The sequence below is a fragment of the Dermacentor andersoni genome, chromosome 2, assembly GCF_023375885.2.
Source record: "Dermacentor andersoni chromosome 2, qqDerAnde1_hic_scaffold, whole genome shotgun sequence".
Classification (NCBI taxonomy): Eukaryota; Metazoa; Arthropoda; class Arachnida; order Ixodida; family Ixodidae; genus Dermacentor; species Dermacentor andersoni.
In genome coordinates, this window is record NC_092815.1 from 136,170,620 (window position 1) to 136,189,264 (window position 18,645).

General features: G+C 41.6%; 1 protein-coding gene across 1 annotated transcript in view; it reads right to left on the minus strand.

Annotated features, from left to right (window-relative positions):
• Positions 1–1,995: 1,995 nt before the first annotated feature.
• Positions 1,996–18,645, minus strand: part of LOC126540034 (carcinine transporter-like) — a 49,502-nt gene continuing 32,852 nt past the window's right edge. The window contains exons 8-11 of the mRNA XM_050186834.2: positions 15,231–15,445; positions 12,063–12,244; positions 10,549–10,727; positions 1,996–6,066 (exon numbers count right to left, since the gene is read on the minus strand). Of these exons, the coding sequence (XP_050042791.1) occupies positions 6,015–6,066; positions 10,549–10,727; positions 12,063–12,244; positions 15,231–15,445 (628 nt within the window). The 3' untranslated portion in view covers positions 1,996–6,014. The remainder of the gene's footprint in view (positions 6,067–10,548; positions 10,728–12,062; positions 12,245–15,230; positions 15,446–18,645) is intronic.

The following is an 18,645-nucleotide window of genomic DNA, read 5'->3' on the forward strand; positions in this document are numbered from 1 at the left end:
TTTTTGGTTGTATTTTGCATTTGCAAGCTACACAGGTGCAGACTGCTGACCGAGATACAAAAGCTATATGCTGTATAAGATACTATGCTGTGATATAGAATAGGTGCTATATAAGATGAGCAGAGTGTTATTACAAATGGCATGTCCTCCCCTCTTGGTAGTACCCATCTGGAGAGAAAGAGAACAGGGAAAGGGAACCTAGGGCAAGTTAAAATTGCATCAACAGAGAACTCCCAGGCTCTCCAAGAGAACCCAGGATTCTTTGTTTGCTTTGAAAGGTAGACAACATCCTAACTTGCTCGCAGGGCCAACAATAAACAAGCAGAAGGCAGTTGCACATTCACTTACAAATTCGCATTCTATACAATTTCTACCGTTGAACGAATGAACCACTCACTGCAGTCATTTGGGGGCTGTGGTGTTCTGCTGCACAGCACAAAGCCACTGGTTTGATACTCAGCCAATGGCAGTTGTGTTCAAAAAGGAGCAGACTGCAAAAAAATCGTGTACTAAAACTAGTGTACTAATTCTTTGGGGGCATGTCAAAGAACTCCGCTTTGTCAACCTAATTTTGAACCTCCACCACAGCGTAAATCAGTCTCGCTGTGAATATAGGAAGTACAACTCAGTGCTGCCAACCTCCAAAGCCAGTTTCCCCTAACTCGGACAAAAATAGTTCTCTAGATTTCCCTAGATATATTGCAGAATGGAGTTGTTCAGTTTGTGAACAATTTCCATAACAATAAGTGTTATGTAAATAGACTACAAATTATATGTATAAAAATATTTCTAAGCTTGCCTTTAAAATATTTAAATAAGTTACTGCACTCAAGTTAAACTGGTGTCACAGTGCAGGTCCTTTTAACCTAAAAACAGAGCTTCGTGTGGAAGTATATTCACAGAAGATGTCAGCACGTTTATACTTTGTTCAATGTGCAAAACAAGACTTACACCAAACCTTCTTGAAATTACACGAAAGATGGGCACCGACTTCCCTTACAGATTATAACTTTCGGGACAGTGTGCCACATGCCTCATGAAGCCAATGTAAAAGATGTGCAATAAATGTTTCTTGCGTGCCGTGTACTGGCACAGCAGCATCACATTTATGCACTTGCACGTCATTTGCAGTAAAGTAAGCGAATATGCAGCCAATTTATTTGTTTTTTCTTCATGCCAATAGTCATAAAAATACTTCACCACTGCGACTCTGTCAAGGTTGCTCTGCTAATGGATGGTTTCCAGTAAATTTCAGTACATGCATCCATAGTTAGATGCGCAGCACCACGACCACCCTGCCATGCTCAGTGCTACCTTTTCGCTTACACCGAGAGTTGCCTTTCTGCATTGTTTGGCATTGCAGCATGCGTTTGTTTCACTGGTTACAGATCAATATTTTCTCCAAAGTGCACAGAAATCAACAGCACAACAGCAATAGCATAATAGCAGCGCTTTGTTAACAGTGCCAAGGGGATCCACAACCTGTCATTCGCTTGGCAAGATCACTGTGCCGCAGCACGATCATATTTCACATGGTAATGTACAGGTAACCTATGGTTACTAAAATCAAAACACACCTTCAGAGCAGCATTTCTATGTATCAGTTGTTCTACTGTCGAACGCAGCAGTGGTTTCTTCTAAGCACTAAATTTCCCTATATTGAGACAGACTTCCCCATTTTCCCTAAGCAAAGCTTGCAATCCCTAGATCCAGAGAACTTTCCTTGGAGTTGGCAGCACTGGTACAGCTCCAATAAGCATTATCATTGTTGTTAACCACTAGGCTTCTTCCTTACAAGGATGTAGCAGTATGTTTTCTAGTCTAAGAATTCATTGACGTATTGTTGAGCTGCCCAGTGAACAATACTGAACAATGCAATGTGTTTCTGTAGTACTGGAGCTGGTGTCAAGTTTCTCTATGACAAAAATGAACATGGTGAGGAAGGAGAAGAAATGGCATCAGCAGGCACAAAAGAAAGGGGGCTGTATGCAAACAGTCTCTTTAACATTTTACTTCCAATTCCAATGCATCTGACAGCTTCATCACTTTTCACAATATGAATGAAGAACGAAGAAAGAGGCTAATTATTAGTGCAAAAGGCTTCATTTAAAAACTTGTTACTATAACAGCATGTAACGAAAAAAGATATACCTGCAGGTCACTGAGAACTTCACAATTGCATACAATGTTACACAAGTACACCCGCGAGCAAAAGTATACGGACCACAGGGTCGCTGAAAAAACTGGATTTCTTTTTAATTAACCCACATAAACGGAAACTGACGATTGCACTTGAAAATTTGCAATGCCAAGTTTGGATTGCAGTCTGTCATTTCAAGTTGCATTTACAGACAGAGGAGAAAATTAGTTTTATTGCGAAATCCCTGGTCCGTATACTTTTGGTCACGGGTTTACATCATTGAACAAAAGTACTAAGTCAGAGATCATACATATGCAAATGTTATTTGGAAACAAACATGGCAGGTTCTTTAGTGTAGTACTTTGTTCACTTCTTATGGTGGCCTTTATTTCTTTGGATATGTATGTGGACAACATGCCACACAGCACTTTTCACACTGTGTGATATCAATGTTGAAATGGGTCCTGAGATATTGAAGGTTGCACTCTCTCTAGCAACACCAAAAACATATATGTCCTGTCAGGGCCATCTTTCACATTGTTGGTAATGAATAGCATACACAGCATCAACAAATAAAGTTTTAACACTGATTGATGGCTAATGATTATAATGAGATTCAAGAGAGTGCTTCTTTTACATGAATTGTAAATCACCTGCTGAATCCTGTAATCTTCAGTATATCATAAAATGTGCCATGGCCTTCAGACTATTCTTTCTTTATTATTTCTTAGCAGAATCACTTTGAACTGTCGATCTAGATAGATTTTAAGTACAGAATATGGTGTGTCACGTATAATATACGAGGCATTACACCATTAATGCAAATAATGGCTTGTGCAGAAGTGAAATCGGTGCAATCACAGAAAATTTGGGAGTGCATACTAGCTGCCTAAATTCTGAAAGGACCACTTGTTCACGAAAAACTTGAACTCGGTATAAACATTCAGCTTGCCACATGGCAAGCTCATTCTCCCTTCTTACCCAAAACAATTCACTGAGCTTATGTCAGTAAGCTCTGCAAAAGAGTATGTGCTTTCAATACCCTAAGAAAAGCTAAAACAAATTCATCAAGCACGCAGCCAAAAGAAAAAGTACCATATTTTAGTGTTTAACACCTCAACCAAATACTTACATACATTAAGAACACTGTGATGGACAAGTTATTCTCAAATTTTGCCTTTAGGCCCAGCTTCACTGTATTAAAGAAGGCATCACTGCATAGCCATACTGCTCTTCAACACAAAGCAGCAGCAATGACAAAACATTCAAAATCATATCTGGAGCTTTGGCTTGAGTGAACAATTGCACCAGACTGCTCTGACAAAATTTTGCATCTCCTGGGGGTTGCGATTTGAATGCAGGTTACATGCAGAGATAGGTTGCATGCAACAAGGTGTAGAACAATCAGTGAGGCACCATATACAGTGAGGACCATATACAGTGAGGCACCACATTATTTAAGCCAGTGCTTTACCACAGCACAGGTATTCTTATCACAACCTTGCATTTTAAAGCTTTGCCCTAACAGCCTACTGACACTCTTCTTGCCTACATGATCATGTGATAAACACATTGCTAATGCACTGCACCTCACAGTCAATCAGTTAATTTCTGCAAACAAAACACACTACACCCTTAATTCAGTCATTAGTGCAAAAGATGTCATTTGAATATTTGTTACTAAAGCAGTGTGTGGTAATATCAAAGTAACGCCAGTCGGACACAAAGAACTTCACGTTTACACACAAGTAACATGGCTAATGTCATTCGTAGGCTACAGGTCACTGGCTGCATATGATTAACACTAGCATTTGGGACATACAGCCATAAATGCTGCACTGGATTGTACGTACAAAGGACAAAGCACTTTCACAACACAAATGGTCAGCAACCACTCAACCACGATATTAATATTTTATAACACATAAAATGTTGGAGGATGTGCTGTGCAAACACTTGAATGCACCTCACAAGAAGCTAAAGTGATCAGGATTCCCAAAGCCCAACAGCATCGCACAAAAAAGTTGGGGGAAGGGAGGAGTCAGAGGATCGTAGGGATTTAACTGTGCTACTGCATTTGAACAATGCAAAACAAACTTTCCTAAGAACTACCAGCCTGGGAAGGGACACTGCTTAACATTGGAGCAATTAGCCAAATATTGCACGAACTATTTTTTTTAATCTGCAATTTCGTACAAAAAGTGCGATGGCAGGGTGCATAGGTAGCGAAAGTAAATTGGGGGATCTGGCATTTGCCAACTAGGGAGGCACAGGGGTGTGTCAGAGCACAAAACCAGTTGGAACAGTGGGATGTCTGGTCACGTTAGCTAGTATATATAACTTGGAAAACAGCCACGAGAAAGGATAGAAGTCAGAGTTGCATATATATATTTTTTTCAAGAAACACAAAGACCAAAGCATACAAACTAAGAAGGCACAGTAGCAGTATAGTGTTTTGGTATATTAGCTTTTCTCTTGCTGTTTTTCATCATAAGGATAAAAGTGAGAAAAATTTTAAGGTGACAGTATGTAAAAAAAAGCTAGGTGCATCTGAAAAGTCAGTGCAACCACCAGTCCTAATTCTAACCCATAATCCCCACATGTTGCACGTGGCACACTCACTACCACATATTTTACGAGCTCATGCTGTATGCATGAAAAACTAACAGATTACATAGCCTGAAACAGTAAACATTCGTGTGTGAAGATAATGTAAGCAGGTGCTATCATTGACTACTCTTCCCTTGACACATTGTGGCATCAATACATTGTCAAAAGATTGCGGTAGCTCAATATATGTTAACTAAATTACGGCAAGGCTTCGCACATTATTTTCCAATTTCTCTCCCATTAGTCATGACCGACAGCTTCGCCGAAAGTCATTGACTTTTCTGTCACTTCTGCTTAACGCGTTAATGCAGCCATTTTCAGAAACCGTATGAAAACCAACGTTACCTATATGTATCAGCAATAAATGAGTAAAATATTACGCCTTACAAATCACAACTCACTATCATGAAGAAGCATGTACAAATTAGTGGCTCACTTCTTTTAGCTGACTGTGCCATGAATAGGCATGTAGTACTACCTTACAGAATTGTCATAAAGTGCACATTTTTACTGCTGTAAAAGTTGCAACCATACCATACATGTTACTTGTCTATGGCACTAGTGATTACAAACTCTTCACAGTTTGTGAAAAATCTTTTTCACAAGGCACTTTTATTTCTACAAAACTTACAAAGCTCTTGTCGCTTTGCCAATAAACCCAATGTCGGGCTTTATCAGCAGAACAATGCATTTTTAGCAACTTCCTACATTGTACTCCTCAACTTTTGCCACATTTTGGGCTTTCCTTGCACAGAGCAGCATATGCCAGCTCAGTTAAGTAGATCACATCAGTGAGTACGTGGTACAAAAAGTTGTATGGATGTACAGGACGTGGGCTCTGCGAAAAACCTGAATTAGCAGACAACATGCATTTGCAGCCTGTAAAACAATAGAATGCCATGTTGTTCACACATACTACTAATGCAAGCAGAAAATCTAATTCCAAGCAGAAATCGCAAGCTGCAGAGACATTCAGCCGTATTGCAGATACCACACCCTGTAAGCTTTTGGTAGCAATACTACAGATCAAAGAAAAATATTGCAGGCGTACTTAAGCAATTTCTTTAAAGGTAGAAAGTCTGCAAGTGTTCCTATATATTAAAAACTCGTGAGACATTTTTACTACTGCCTCGTAATTTCATCATGAATACAGCGAACATTACAAAACATCTGTGAATGTGTCCCTCACAACGACATAGAAGCTGCAAATGACCTAACTCAATGCTGATTGTGCCAAGCACTCGTAGATGAAGACTGCAGATGCTTAGCAGCTCACTGCAGCAGAAACACTGGGTGGATCACAGTTTGTTGGCTCGCTGAAAAGAAAGGAAAAAAAAGAAAAAAAGAAAGGGCATGAGGACTCAGTGCAGCCTTCTAACCCACAAGCGTGTTAGACTGAGTCTGGATACATCGTGGAAGCACGTCTTCATTTTTCTGGCACAAGCTGCTAAGGCTGTCCAGTATTGGCAACCAGCAAATTCTTCTTGCATAATCTCTCTTCTCAAACCCACTGGTATATGCCTATCACAGCCTGTGTCTCTTAAATAGAACCACTAGAAGCACATCCTGCATGTCCAGGTTGAGTCCAACAGCAGAATAAATTGGAACATGAACAAAAACAAAGAAAACTTAAACAACACATGAATATGTGAATGCATGGCATTGCATTGCTGCATATCCTGGCCACACACATCAACTTTAATCCCGAAAGTTCACATGAGAGGCTACATGACACCAGTGTGTATTACGACAGATTTGCAAACATGGAAATTGAAATGTGCATTACAAGTCCACATAAACTTGCTCACATTTTAATTCACGCTGACAGTATATCACTTAAGCTTAAAGCCTGGCAAACACACCCTTAAAAAAAATCACATTCTGCGGTTTTACATGCCAATACTACGATCTGATTATGAGGCATACAGCAGCAGGGGACTTCGAATTAATTTTGACCACCTAAGACCCAGTGCACAGTACACAGGCAATTCTGCATTTCGCCCTCATCGCAATGTGGCTGCCATGGTCGGGATTTGATCCCACGACCTCATATTCAGAAGCACAACACAATAGCTGCTAAGCTGCAATGGTAAGTTCGCACCCCCCCCTGCCCCCCCCCCCCCCCTTGAACCCTTAAATATCTCTCCTGCAATTCTTGCAATGGTGCATCAGGCTATGACAATCTTGGCACATTTTCTTTCTTTTTCCCCTGAAGAGACAATCTGTGGGCTTTCTTGACTAATATTTTGACAACTTAATATTATTTAAATCTTACTCTCTTCTTTTCATGTGGCTATCTGCATGAAGGCTTAACAGTATTTCCAGTTGCATTTCTATGATACCTTGTGGCAGCACAAGATGTTATAGCCTTCAGGTAGCCACAATTTCGTTCTGCCAAGAATAAGATGCAGCATTTGCAATCATTCTAAAGACAAACATTGGCATGGTTTGGTCATGTGCCAAAGTTGGTGCACCAAAAACATGGCAGCAAGTACTACAGTACTAATACTCACTACTAGTTCATTACCATAACAAATGACCATGTTTAATTGTGGCAGTAAAGTATCTGAAAAGTGAAAAAAGAAAATTGATATTGCTAATGAGGCTTTATTATCTAAAAGCTGTGCTGTATGCTAGGAAGACTTCAGATTAATTCTGACCACCTACAGCTCTTTAACATGCACCAATACTGTATTTGCATGATTCTACCCCGTCACAGATTATAACGCACAGTTATATTACTGCCGAAATATTAAAAAATATAACTTGGTGTTGACTATAACTAAGCCTTAGTTAACGCCTACAGTGTTGACAATATTGTGGAACATACAAACGCACACAGACATGCACACACTTGAATCTTAGCGGCCAGTCACTATCAGAGTCTGATGACACCTCCTTTTCGCTGTCTACCGACCACAGAAGGTCATCTTCAGCACCACTTAATGCATTAGGAACACCACACTTCTGGATGCTGATGCAACCATCGCCCGCGGAAGGGCATTCTGCGCACCATGGACCCAGCTTGTGATGTCTCCGAGCGTCGCTTTCTCCAGACGACCCAATCAATGGCAGTATGGCTAGCTACCTTGCATCTGGCTTTTTTTTTTTTTTTTAAGTAGGAATCAGTTTCCTTTTTGATTTTGAGAAGAATTATTTACGATTGTAATGCGCATGCAAATTTGGATGCACATTTTATTGAAAAAGAGGTGTGCATTAGAATCGTGTAAATATGGTATGTGAACTAGAGTGGTTGCTTGAGCTAGTTGGTAATTCATGATCAAAAATAACGTACAGCGCGAAGGACAAGGACTGCGAAGACGACATACACAGTGCTGACTTCCAACAACATTTAATTGCGTTGCCACATCGTGTGAATATATACAAGAAAGGGCATGCGCATAAATGGCACCCCATGTGACTGCCTCTCATTTTCTGCGCATGCCCTTTCTTGTATATATTCACACGATGTGGCAACGCAAATAAATGTTGTTGGAAGTCAGCGCTGTGTATGTCGTCTTCGCAGTCCTTGTCCTTCGCGCTGTACGTTATTTTTGATCATGGTATGTGAGCATGGAAGTGCTCTCGAATTCTGATTTTTGTAAGACTAAAACTGCCACGACCAAGAATTTGGCTTGAAACCTTATGCTCAGCTGTAGGAAACATATACACTGAGGCACTAATAATATTGGGTCGGCCTATATTTACACTGATTGAAAAGCATTTAACATCCTGCTAAGATTCATACTTTGTGGGCTTGACACAAAGCAACACCTTTATGTTCTCAACTTATACAGTAGAACTTCAATGGTACAATCCTATTTCGTACGATTTTCCAGCACTGATGTTCATCATCAAAAACACAAAAAATGACCCAACGCAGTTAGGCTTCTTTTTTTACTGGTTAATACATCCCCAGAAAACATGATCTTTCAGCACCAACATTCAGTACATCATCAAACTGTGATTGTGATAGTTTTCCGGCCACTAAATTCCATAAGAACAAGAAAAGGCATGTGCCATGAACGATAGAGAGCAGTAGGCACCCATCAGGGCAGCTTCCCAGCATTAATTGCATGCCCATTTCATGTGAAAATGTCGGCATACATTGTTCCCTCTCCCAGTGACAGCAAATCTACTCACAGGTCACCACACATCACATTCACAGCTATCGCCGCCAACCCTATCGCTATAAGCATTTCCACCTATCTACCTGTTTCACAGCGTGTGTGGCGTATTGCTGTTCGAGGCGTACTGCACACTTTTAATAATCTATAACTCAAATGCACCACGATTCGATGCTGTAGGTGGTGCGAAGTGAGCATTATATTTAATGCTGGCAGCATCACATTCTACACAATATAAAAACGACGTGGTCTGGGACCGCTTGGGCCCTACTAGCTTGGCAACAATCTTTATAAGGAGTTAAAGCTTGCACCCAAGTCCTTCAATGAATTTTTTTCTGGTCATGACATTTATGTTGGACAGCTTACTATGCCACCCAAAGATGCCATGACATGTTTCAATTTTTTGTTTAATGGACACCGGCTATAAGCCTGCTCAGGCTAACCTGTGCACGTCTTCACACCAAACTGTGGAACGAACGTTCCCCATTGTGGCACTATAGTGGACAGCACAAGGAGCAGTGCATGCAAATGACAACCTAAAACACATTTCTTGAAAACCAAAACCCTTTTCATGGTGACTAGTAGTATTGCATCTATGTTTCATCATGAGAATATTTCACTGCCTTGGTAAAATGGCGTGTTAAGGATGAACCACATAGTGCATATGCTTACTATTAACGGTAATTGGATAGAAATCACTGCACTTAATGTGCATTTAGAGATGTTTTGGATAAATAGAATTGTGCCATTTGTGGTTGTCCATTGAATGCATCGGCTTCTTGTGCCTGCTTCCATAACGCTGTATTAGAAAACCCAACACAGCTTCCATTAAATGCACCCGAATTTTCCATTTTCCTTCTCTGGCCAACAGACGGCACCATCTTAATGACCCAGTGCTACATTACTGTTATTTTGTGTGGCATATTAAGCCATCCCAATGTTTCATCAACAGAAAAAAAAGTTGCAGTTTTACCCGAAGTATGCTCAGTGATAGAAGTATTAGGCTATTACACAATGTAAGGTACAGTTTTATGGGTTCAGTATAAATTGCAGTAAATGTTTGCTTACTAACTAAACACACATGGGGTCATGAGCACAATTACACTAATGAACAAATTTCACTTGATGACTCTGAGCATTTGCAGTCACAATGCTTGTGTGATGAGGAGCACTGGTAGCAGGGAGTGCACAAAGCGAATGTTCTGTACTGCCACTCGCTTTACCATTTAAACTGTGCAGTGCCTCCAACACTCAGCAGATCAAGTAAACTCCAAAACTCACGGGCAGTACATACACCATCACAGCCGCGACAGCACAGTACCGGTGATGGCAGAAACATGCTTCACATCTAATTTCTATCGAAACAAAATGTTACTAAATAAAACATTACCAAATGACCCTTCCTGTACTTTCTGTGCTTGAATGTGTAGTGTTGGGGGAGTAATCAACTTCACAGGAAACTTCATGCGTGTAGCTCAGTTTCTCAAATGAGAGAGGGTAGTGTGCGCATAAGTTGTTCCCAGACATCTATACATGAAATAAAGAATCTAGCTTTCTCTTCTTGAAAAGTCGCATTCTGAACCAGGAAAATCAGATCAGTATGTCTAGAGATCTCAACAGCTGGCTAGAAATTATTAACCATTCAGAATGACAAAGCCAATAAAGACTGACCCTTTGTCCCCAAGGCAAGGAAAATTCAAGATGCGCTGGTCTGCTCCAAAGAGTTCCCCATCTTGCAAGGTTTGTGGCATGTGCTTGCCTTTGGTTTCAGGCAGGAACAGGGACAGGATACTCAAGACCAGCGACATGACACCAGTGATGAGCATTGGGTATGTGGGGTCCAGGCGAGACTGCAGAACACACAAGGACAAATCGTTGGTAGAAATTTATGAAGATTTCGCGATTCAAGGCCACTGCGAATGGCTAAAGATCAATATTATTGCTCAAAGGATAGCAAACCAGCCACGGGGGACTGTAATTGCTTTTTAAGACACTGAAATCCTCCAACAGCCTGTAAAGGAATTATCTTGCTAGCCTGAATTCTAAATAGGGAGTTGCAGGAAGAAATCATGTTTTGATTTGTCACATACTGAATGCTGTATCAATAGAGGAGTGCTAGATGTACAAAATTCTTTCTGCTAAACTGCTGGTCGATTTCCCCTTAAATTTCACATTACTTACCCCCCTCTCCCTTCTCCCAGTTTTGTCCACAATAAATTCGAAGTGGATGTTGTCTGCCACAACGCCACTCAAAACATGTTGATTCCAATGCAACACAATGGTGTTTCCATCTGTCACAAGCTTTTATGAACACCATGTAGTTGCTGCAGGCATGACAGATGGCACCACTATTCCGTTGACAAGTAGACATCTCTTAGTGGTAACACCACAGACAACGCCCACTTTGGGCTTATCATGGATGAAACTGCTAAATAAAGACCGCAAATGTGGTATTAAACTAAGCTTCGTGTAAAATGGTACCTTTGTGCAAAATTTGAACAGTGATCAGCCAGCACTTTAGCAGAAAGTCGTGTATGCCGGTGCTCCTATTTACACAACACTTGGGATGTGAACAAGCAAGCATAAATTCAATTAAATTTCAAACATACTGATGCCAAACAATTATACATCCCAATATGAATGAACTTTTAACACTAAATTTCTTGCACAGGTGAAAGGACACTGCTAATGGCTTCTTCACTCTACAAAACCAACATAAAAGTAACAAACTCAGTACAAAGTCTAGCACTTTTCCTTCACTATGATGTAGCACCCAATGTTTTTGTGCTGATCTCATGTACAGTAATTTAATACTATATGCCATGGTCTCAGATCGACTATTATAAATCTTCCAATGCCACAAACCAGCCACAACACTACATTTTGCAGCCCAAATGGAACCTGAATGAACTGCCAGAACAACAGGAATTGTATATGCCAATAATATCTGGTGTCCTTGAAGATAATGTCCTTAATCATACAGAAAAGCCATTCTGTTGGTATTGAAAATGGCATCAAGAAAAGAAAAAAAGGGCTCTTTATAAAAATGCAGAAAATCTGCCTGAAACTGTAACTATGAAAGATCAGCTTACAATGGCCACACACGGGCCATAATCAGCCCTAATTTAGGGCTAAAATCGGCCCAAAAGCAGATAAAGTAAAAGCTTATTCTACCTATCACTTACCAAATAGACAATAGATGGGCTAACATAGAGGCTGAGGGTGCCGGCAAAGCGTAGAAACGCCAGGCCACGACCCCTGAGAACGGTTGGGTACACCTCAGCAGAATACTGCATGATGGTGTCATACTCGGCCGTCAGGCACACCCTCATTAGAAGGCTCAGCACCAGCACGGTGACTTGGGAACCTGAACAGAAGGTAAGTTCACAATGTGCTATCAACGCAACAGAATGAACACAAGCACTGGAATACTTATGTATGAGACGTGGATTAAAAAGATATATATGGGACTACAAAATGAATCTTTGGAGTACCATTTGTGTAACTGTAAGCTTTTTCATTTCCTGAAGGCAAAAGCACCTTTCTCATAAAGCGCAAAGCGTTAGTGATATGTAACAAAAATACTAAGTAGCTTTAACAGCTTGAAACATAAAATCATTTTAGTTATGGCACCAGCTAATTGTGTGCCTTTCCACCTGCACATCTTCAGAAAATGTACTTCAGGTGCGAGTGAATGACTGGGTTGTTAAGAATGGCGAGCTGCAATGCAGGATTGCCACCCAATTACGACTGGGGAACAAGACGCACATCCCCCACTCTCCGCCGCTTCAGCTAGGATGCGTTCGATGAAGCGGGCTTTGTGCTGAAAACCGCCGCCATCCCCTAGCCCTATCACCATTGTGCGTTGTGATGGAATGAGTTCGGCGAACGAACTGTGTATTGTGTCCAAACTCCCCAGCGCGGACCTGATCTGCTACGCGTGAGCGAGCTGCCGCGGGAAAGCCGTTTTTTGGTGCTTCTCACGCGCCGAAGAGGACGCAGGACAACGAGCTACCCAGAATGACTCCGAGGTATCCGGAACGGCTCCCCTCTGACGTCGGCTCCGGACATCGGAATGTGTGTGGCTTTGTGTGCGTAAACTGTTCTGCGGGGCGGCGGCGAATTTACAATGAGTAAACGAACGTTCGCGTCACCTTGTATCGCCGGCGGACCGAGTGTTTAAAAACGGCTGTTGTGCGGATGCTCGACACACTTTCTCTTGAGCAGTCATGTTGGACTGACACTCTTTTTCTTAAGCAGTCATGTTAGACTGATGCACTTTTCTCAAGCAGTCATGTTAGACTGATTTAAATACTGTAAATAAACCCATTTTCCTCGTTCTCGATGAGAAGCAGTTCTTCCCTTCATCAACGTCCTCAGCGTGGGTAAGTTGGACGACGGCATTGAGCCCCCAATCCTGACAGGGTCTATGATGGCCATAACTTTGAGAGCCACTGCCCTAATGGACTGTCATTTACAATACAAAGTAGCAACAGGTTCTTCGGACTTCTACCACCTTTTTCCGAAAAAAATTTGTTCCATAAACTTTGCAAGAGTTGAGTTTCGTCCTTGTTGGTACGACATCTTTTCTAGTGCTTAGCACAGAAACTTGAGACACAACTGGCAGAAGTCAAGGCACTCAAGTAATACCTTCAACAGTTGAAAATAGTGCTTATGTGTGTCTCGACTCCTGTCCGTCTTGTCTCAGGTTTCTGCTCTAAGCACTAGAAAGCTTGTTCCATTTCTGTAACAATCTCACATAAGGAAATCCCTAACAAAATTCTGATAATGTAAACAAGGGACTAAGAATCCGCAACTGCTTTGACCATTTAGAGTGACACCATGGACTGATTAAGTCCAGCATGATATGAGGTTTCCACGCATGAAAATGTGTATACATGATGGCACCATGTCATCAGACACAAGCACTCTTCAGACCTAGCATAAAAAAAAAAAAAGACAGTGATGCATGCTGCATTGCTTGCCCGAGGCAATTGTTGGCAGGAAGCACTCCATGCAATCAGTCCATAATATAAAAAGTTAATGCAGTTGCAGGCATCGAGTGCTCCACAAAAGAAGTTTTAACATCAACAGGCATCAGCCAGCAGAGCAATTACAAATCACAAACAGTACATTAGCTGCAGCATTAGTGGAGCGTGTTCTATCTTGGTAAAAGAGTTTGCAGCAACATTTCTGTGGGAACAAAATGCTTCAAGATGAAACCCCACGTAAGCAAGCCGAAAGAGTGACCATGCAAAAGAAAAAAAACACTGTCTAGACAATGGCATAGCAGATAGCTCAGGCCAGGGGTAATACTAAAACCACATGGTTTAATGAGTTCTGCCACATGCAGACAAACTCAACAAGGCAAGACCTAAGGTTGCTCACGCATTGTAACAAATTCCTGTGCTGAACCAGGACCAGGTGCACTTTCCAAAATAGCCCACAAACTTCTTTAGCCAGGGCACACCTCTTGCCGAAACCCCAGTCCACCATTTACTTTCAATTCCAAAGCAAATCCCTTTCAAGCAATAAGAACATCTTTCCACTCATCACTGGTTAAGGCACAGCCTGTTAAAACAACACACGAAATGATTACCATTGCTTTCACGATATGGAGGGCAAGAACCTCTTTAAATATCAAGTCCTAGTACGTGTGAATATTGCTCAACCTGAGGCACCTTCCACAGAGAAGCTAACACTGCAAATTAGATAGAAGGACTCCTAATACACTGGGACAATAAGCTTTCGGGGCTGCCTTACGGCATAGAAAAACAAACTATATCAAAAAACTGTAAATACGAATTGGGTTGTTGGCGTTTCAATTCAGTTATTAACACCAGCAGTTTCCAGTAAGATTTGCAGATTTTTCTGTACCTAGCCATCTACCATATTTGCCACCACATTCCTGATACAAAGGAAATAACATTCTTCTGTAGGATTTTGCAACTGCAGTGGTGCCGCTGATTGTACGATCGATTTTTGGGGGATTTGAATTTAGTTGCTTTTCATAAGAGTTCAGCCATGGAAACAACATGGAGGAAAGTGTGCAAACACTGTCGAGAGCTGTGTTGAAACTAAATATGTTCATTTATACTTGCCCTTTTGAGTCAAGCCAAATACTTATGAAACATCCTACGTACAACATACCAGACAATAATAAATGCGATAATATATTACCATCCTTACTTTCATTTAGTTTCTGTTAAGCTTCTCGCTGTTCAAGTACCTATCCTCTCCTGGAGAATATAATCATACACGAGCCTGAACAACAAATAAAAGCTTTAAGCCATGGTAATGATCTCGGATGTTTCCCTCTGAGAACATTCCAGTTTTGCTTTTGCAATATTCACCATTGCGGAAGAAAATGGACAGGATGCCAACAATGCCAGCAACACCCGTCACAATAATCATGGGCCAGCGACGACCAAGCGTGTCCAAGCCAAACAGCACAAGCAGCATTCCAGGCAGCTCCACTAGGGAGCCCAACGTGTACGAGAGGTATACATCTGTGCCAAGGAACGACGTGTTGTAGACGTTGGTGTGGTAGCAGCAGTATGTGAAAAACCTGAAAAGTGGGAGAAAAAAACTACATTGAGCACAGAATCGCTCCTAAAAGAAATCACTCATGATTTAAGCGGCTCGAAGAAGTTAGTCAAAAGTTTTGCTCCTCAATGGTGTCCCTATTGCGGAAGGAAATTTGGCCTCTCCCATGCACAGAACATTGCGGCACCACTCATGACGTTCCTCTACCTCATTGTGGATCATGTCAACTATAACTGCTAAGGGGGGATAAGTGCTAAAAATTCCATACACCGATAAAAAATTTGGAGGACGCTTAAGCTTCGTCTTTAAGAGTGGAACGCAATAGCATTCAAAGATCCCTGACTGCTTCTCACGCTTCCCGGCAACTGGAGCGAATGTAACAGTAATGTTTACCGGAAAACGCTGGCCACAAACGCTATGCACGAATGTGGGCTTTGTGGCAGAAGTTCTGGTGCAAAGCTTCATTCCTGTATCTTTAAAACTAGAATAATATAGCATGCCCACAATGCCGAAAGTGCGATTGAATGATAGGCGACTTGCAAAATAGTGCCGGCCCCCTTCCATACGTAACCGTGGCTGTACGACTCACTAGAAGACCTGGCTGGAGAATAACGGTTATCTCCACTGTTACCTGGGATGCAACAAGTCTGGCCTGTGAACATGACGACACATGATAGTGCACAGTCTTGTTTTTGTTTGGCCTCATTTTTAGTGCTGTTCATTTTTCCAAGTGATGTGCCAGCTAGGTCATCAACATACATTGTATGACTGCATCAATTCGTAAACGAAATTTTAGTTTTCTTTAATATCATTTTTAAAATAGCTTAAGTATGATAGCATAATGTGATGTGAAGTGGTTGCACGCCCTAGCAATGAAAAACTCTTGTCAGAAATTAAACAAAGTGTTGTTTCAGCAACAAAAAAAATGTGCATCCTTGTTAAATCATTCTTGTCTAGGGAGCGCTGGAAGTTTGCCTTTGCGTGGTGTACAACTTCCACACACACACACACACACACACACACACACACACACACACACACACACACACACACACACACACACACACACACACACACACACACACACACACACACACACACACACACACACACACACACACACACACACACACACGCACACACGCACACACACACGCACGCACAGAGAGAGAGAGAGAGAGAGAGAGACAGAGATGAAGGGGGAGGAGTGGTAGTTGTCAGTGGAGAAATTCCCCCAAAATAAACTTCTGGCTACGCTACTGTGCCAGCACCTATACAGCCCAGACCGACCGCTTCGATCTGGTTATTACTGGCTTTCCACCCTGACAGCAAAAAATAAGGGTAAACTTCATCATACCTTGGTCTCATCTCACCGAGGGCAAATCATTAGGTATGTTCTGCCATTATTATGGAGGTCAGTTATTTTTATTCTGCTAGGACTACAAGGCTTTGCCGAGCTGTAAAAATGGTTTGATTTCTAGTTAAGAGATGGTGCCACAGCATTGGCACTGGTGATGCATTGACTATGTGGAATGCTATAAAGGCCGAATTGTTCAGTGCATCATAAATTTACTACTCCGCTCTAGTAAGGTGCGTGATGACGGCGGCGAGAAAACACCAAATAGACACCAAGTAGACAATAAGATGTGGGAGAACATTTATAAAGACTTTCGCTCTTTCTAACATTTAAAGAGGCTGCAAGGAACGGCTGAGAAAGTGTACAGTTGAACTGAAGCCCTGCTGTCGTGTTCACATAAACGGAGCTCACGGTTACAATGTCAAAACATTTATTGCGTCAATTAACTAACTGTGGAACATGCATCAACAGGATGGCAAGCAGACAGTTAGTAGTTGACACAGCACGGATGAACATATCTTGGTGGGTATTCGGCCTATCCATTGGTTAAGGAGTGCTGCAAGAAACTACTAAAATAAAGTATATGTCATACGCTGTATTTGTCTACGAAAAATGTTGAGTGTGAACTGGGGCTCTATAACAGCGACAGCTCAAAACATATACAGTTGATCCCCGATATATCATACTCAAACAGTATATGGAATTATTGTGAATATTGAACAGTTGTGAAATCTTTACAACCCCATTCAAAGGTCTAGTGATGCACTAAGCATACATCGAGCTCCCTTTCATTGCCACAGCCGATAAAATGGCACTGTTCTGGCATGTGCTGTCAAACAAGAGAATGAATCTGAAGGGCAGTACATGTCATGGAGGAAAAATTAGCAAGGTGAGTGTTTTAGTTTTGCTCACTGTACATATGGATGACTCATGCAAACTATGTCGTAAGAAGCGAACAAACATTGACATCAATATATTGACCAGTTGCCTTCACCCAAAAAGATCACGTACTCATGACGCCTGCGGCAGAAAGGATGTTCCACATTTGCCGCCAAGGTTTGTGAGTGGTAGCACTGCCTAGCACTTCCAGGGTTCTAGCAGGAAACATAAAGATCCAAGAAAGTGGATAGGGAAACGGCACCATGGTAGCTCAATTGGTAGAGCATCACACACATAATATGAAGACGTGGGATCGTTCACCTGCGGCAAGTTGTTTCTTCATCTACTTTCATTTCCATTTATTTATAATTTCTTTAATTCATTTAGTAAGTACAAGTAGTTTCCCCTATGTTGCCCTTGGTGCCAATGTTTGTTGGCTTCTTATGATATGAATAATAAAAATCGGGGCCCTCGGTTAACCCCTTTCATCTCGTTCATGCAAACTTTGGCCGTTTGTTACTGGTAAGAGCAGATCACTACTCCGTTTCAAGAACACAAAAGGTCTCATGGTTCAATATGCATTCCACAAGAAAGCATGGATGACACTCAACTTTTTCACTAAGTGGTGCCGTGCATGGGATGCCAAAGCGGAGATGCTGCGCGCCGCCGGGTTAGTCTTGTACACAAGGGCTTACCGCCAACAGCATTTCAGAATTCTGTGAGCGGCCAAAATGAATCCAACCCCAACCTTCACTTGGACAAGTTTTTACATAACAGTTTGAATTTAACAAAACCACAGCATGGCACATACGCACTTTGTGGAAATACCATTGTGACAGTGGTGTGAAATACTCATTGCTGTGCAATCTGCGGGTCTGCACTGAACGCGTCTTATTCATACTCACACGGTTACACGAGTGGGAATGGACTCGAACGTTCTGCAAGCTGAATAGCACTTTCGAAACTAACAGCATGTGTGTAGTGTT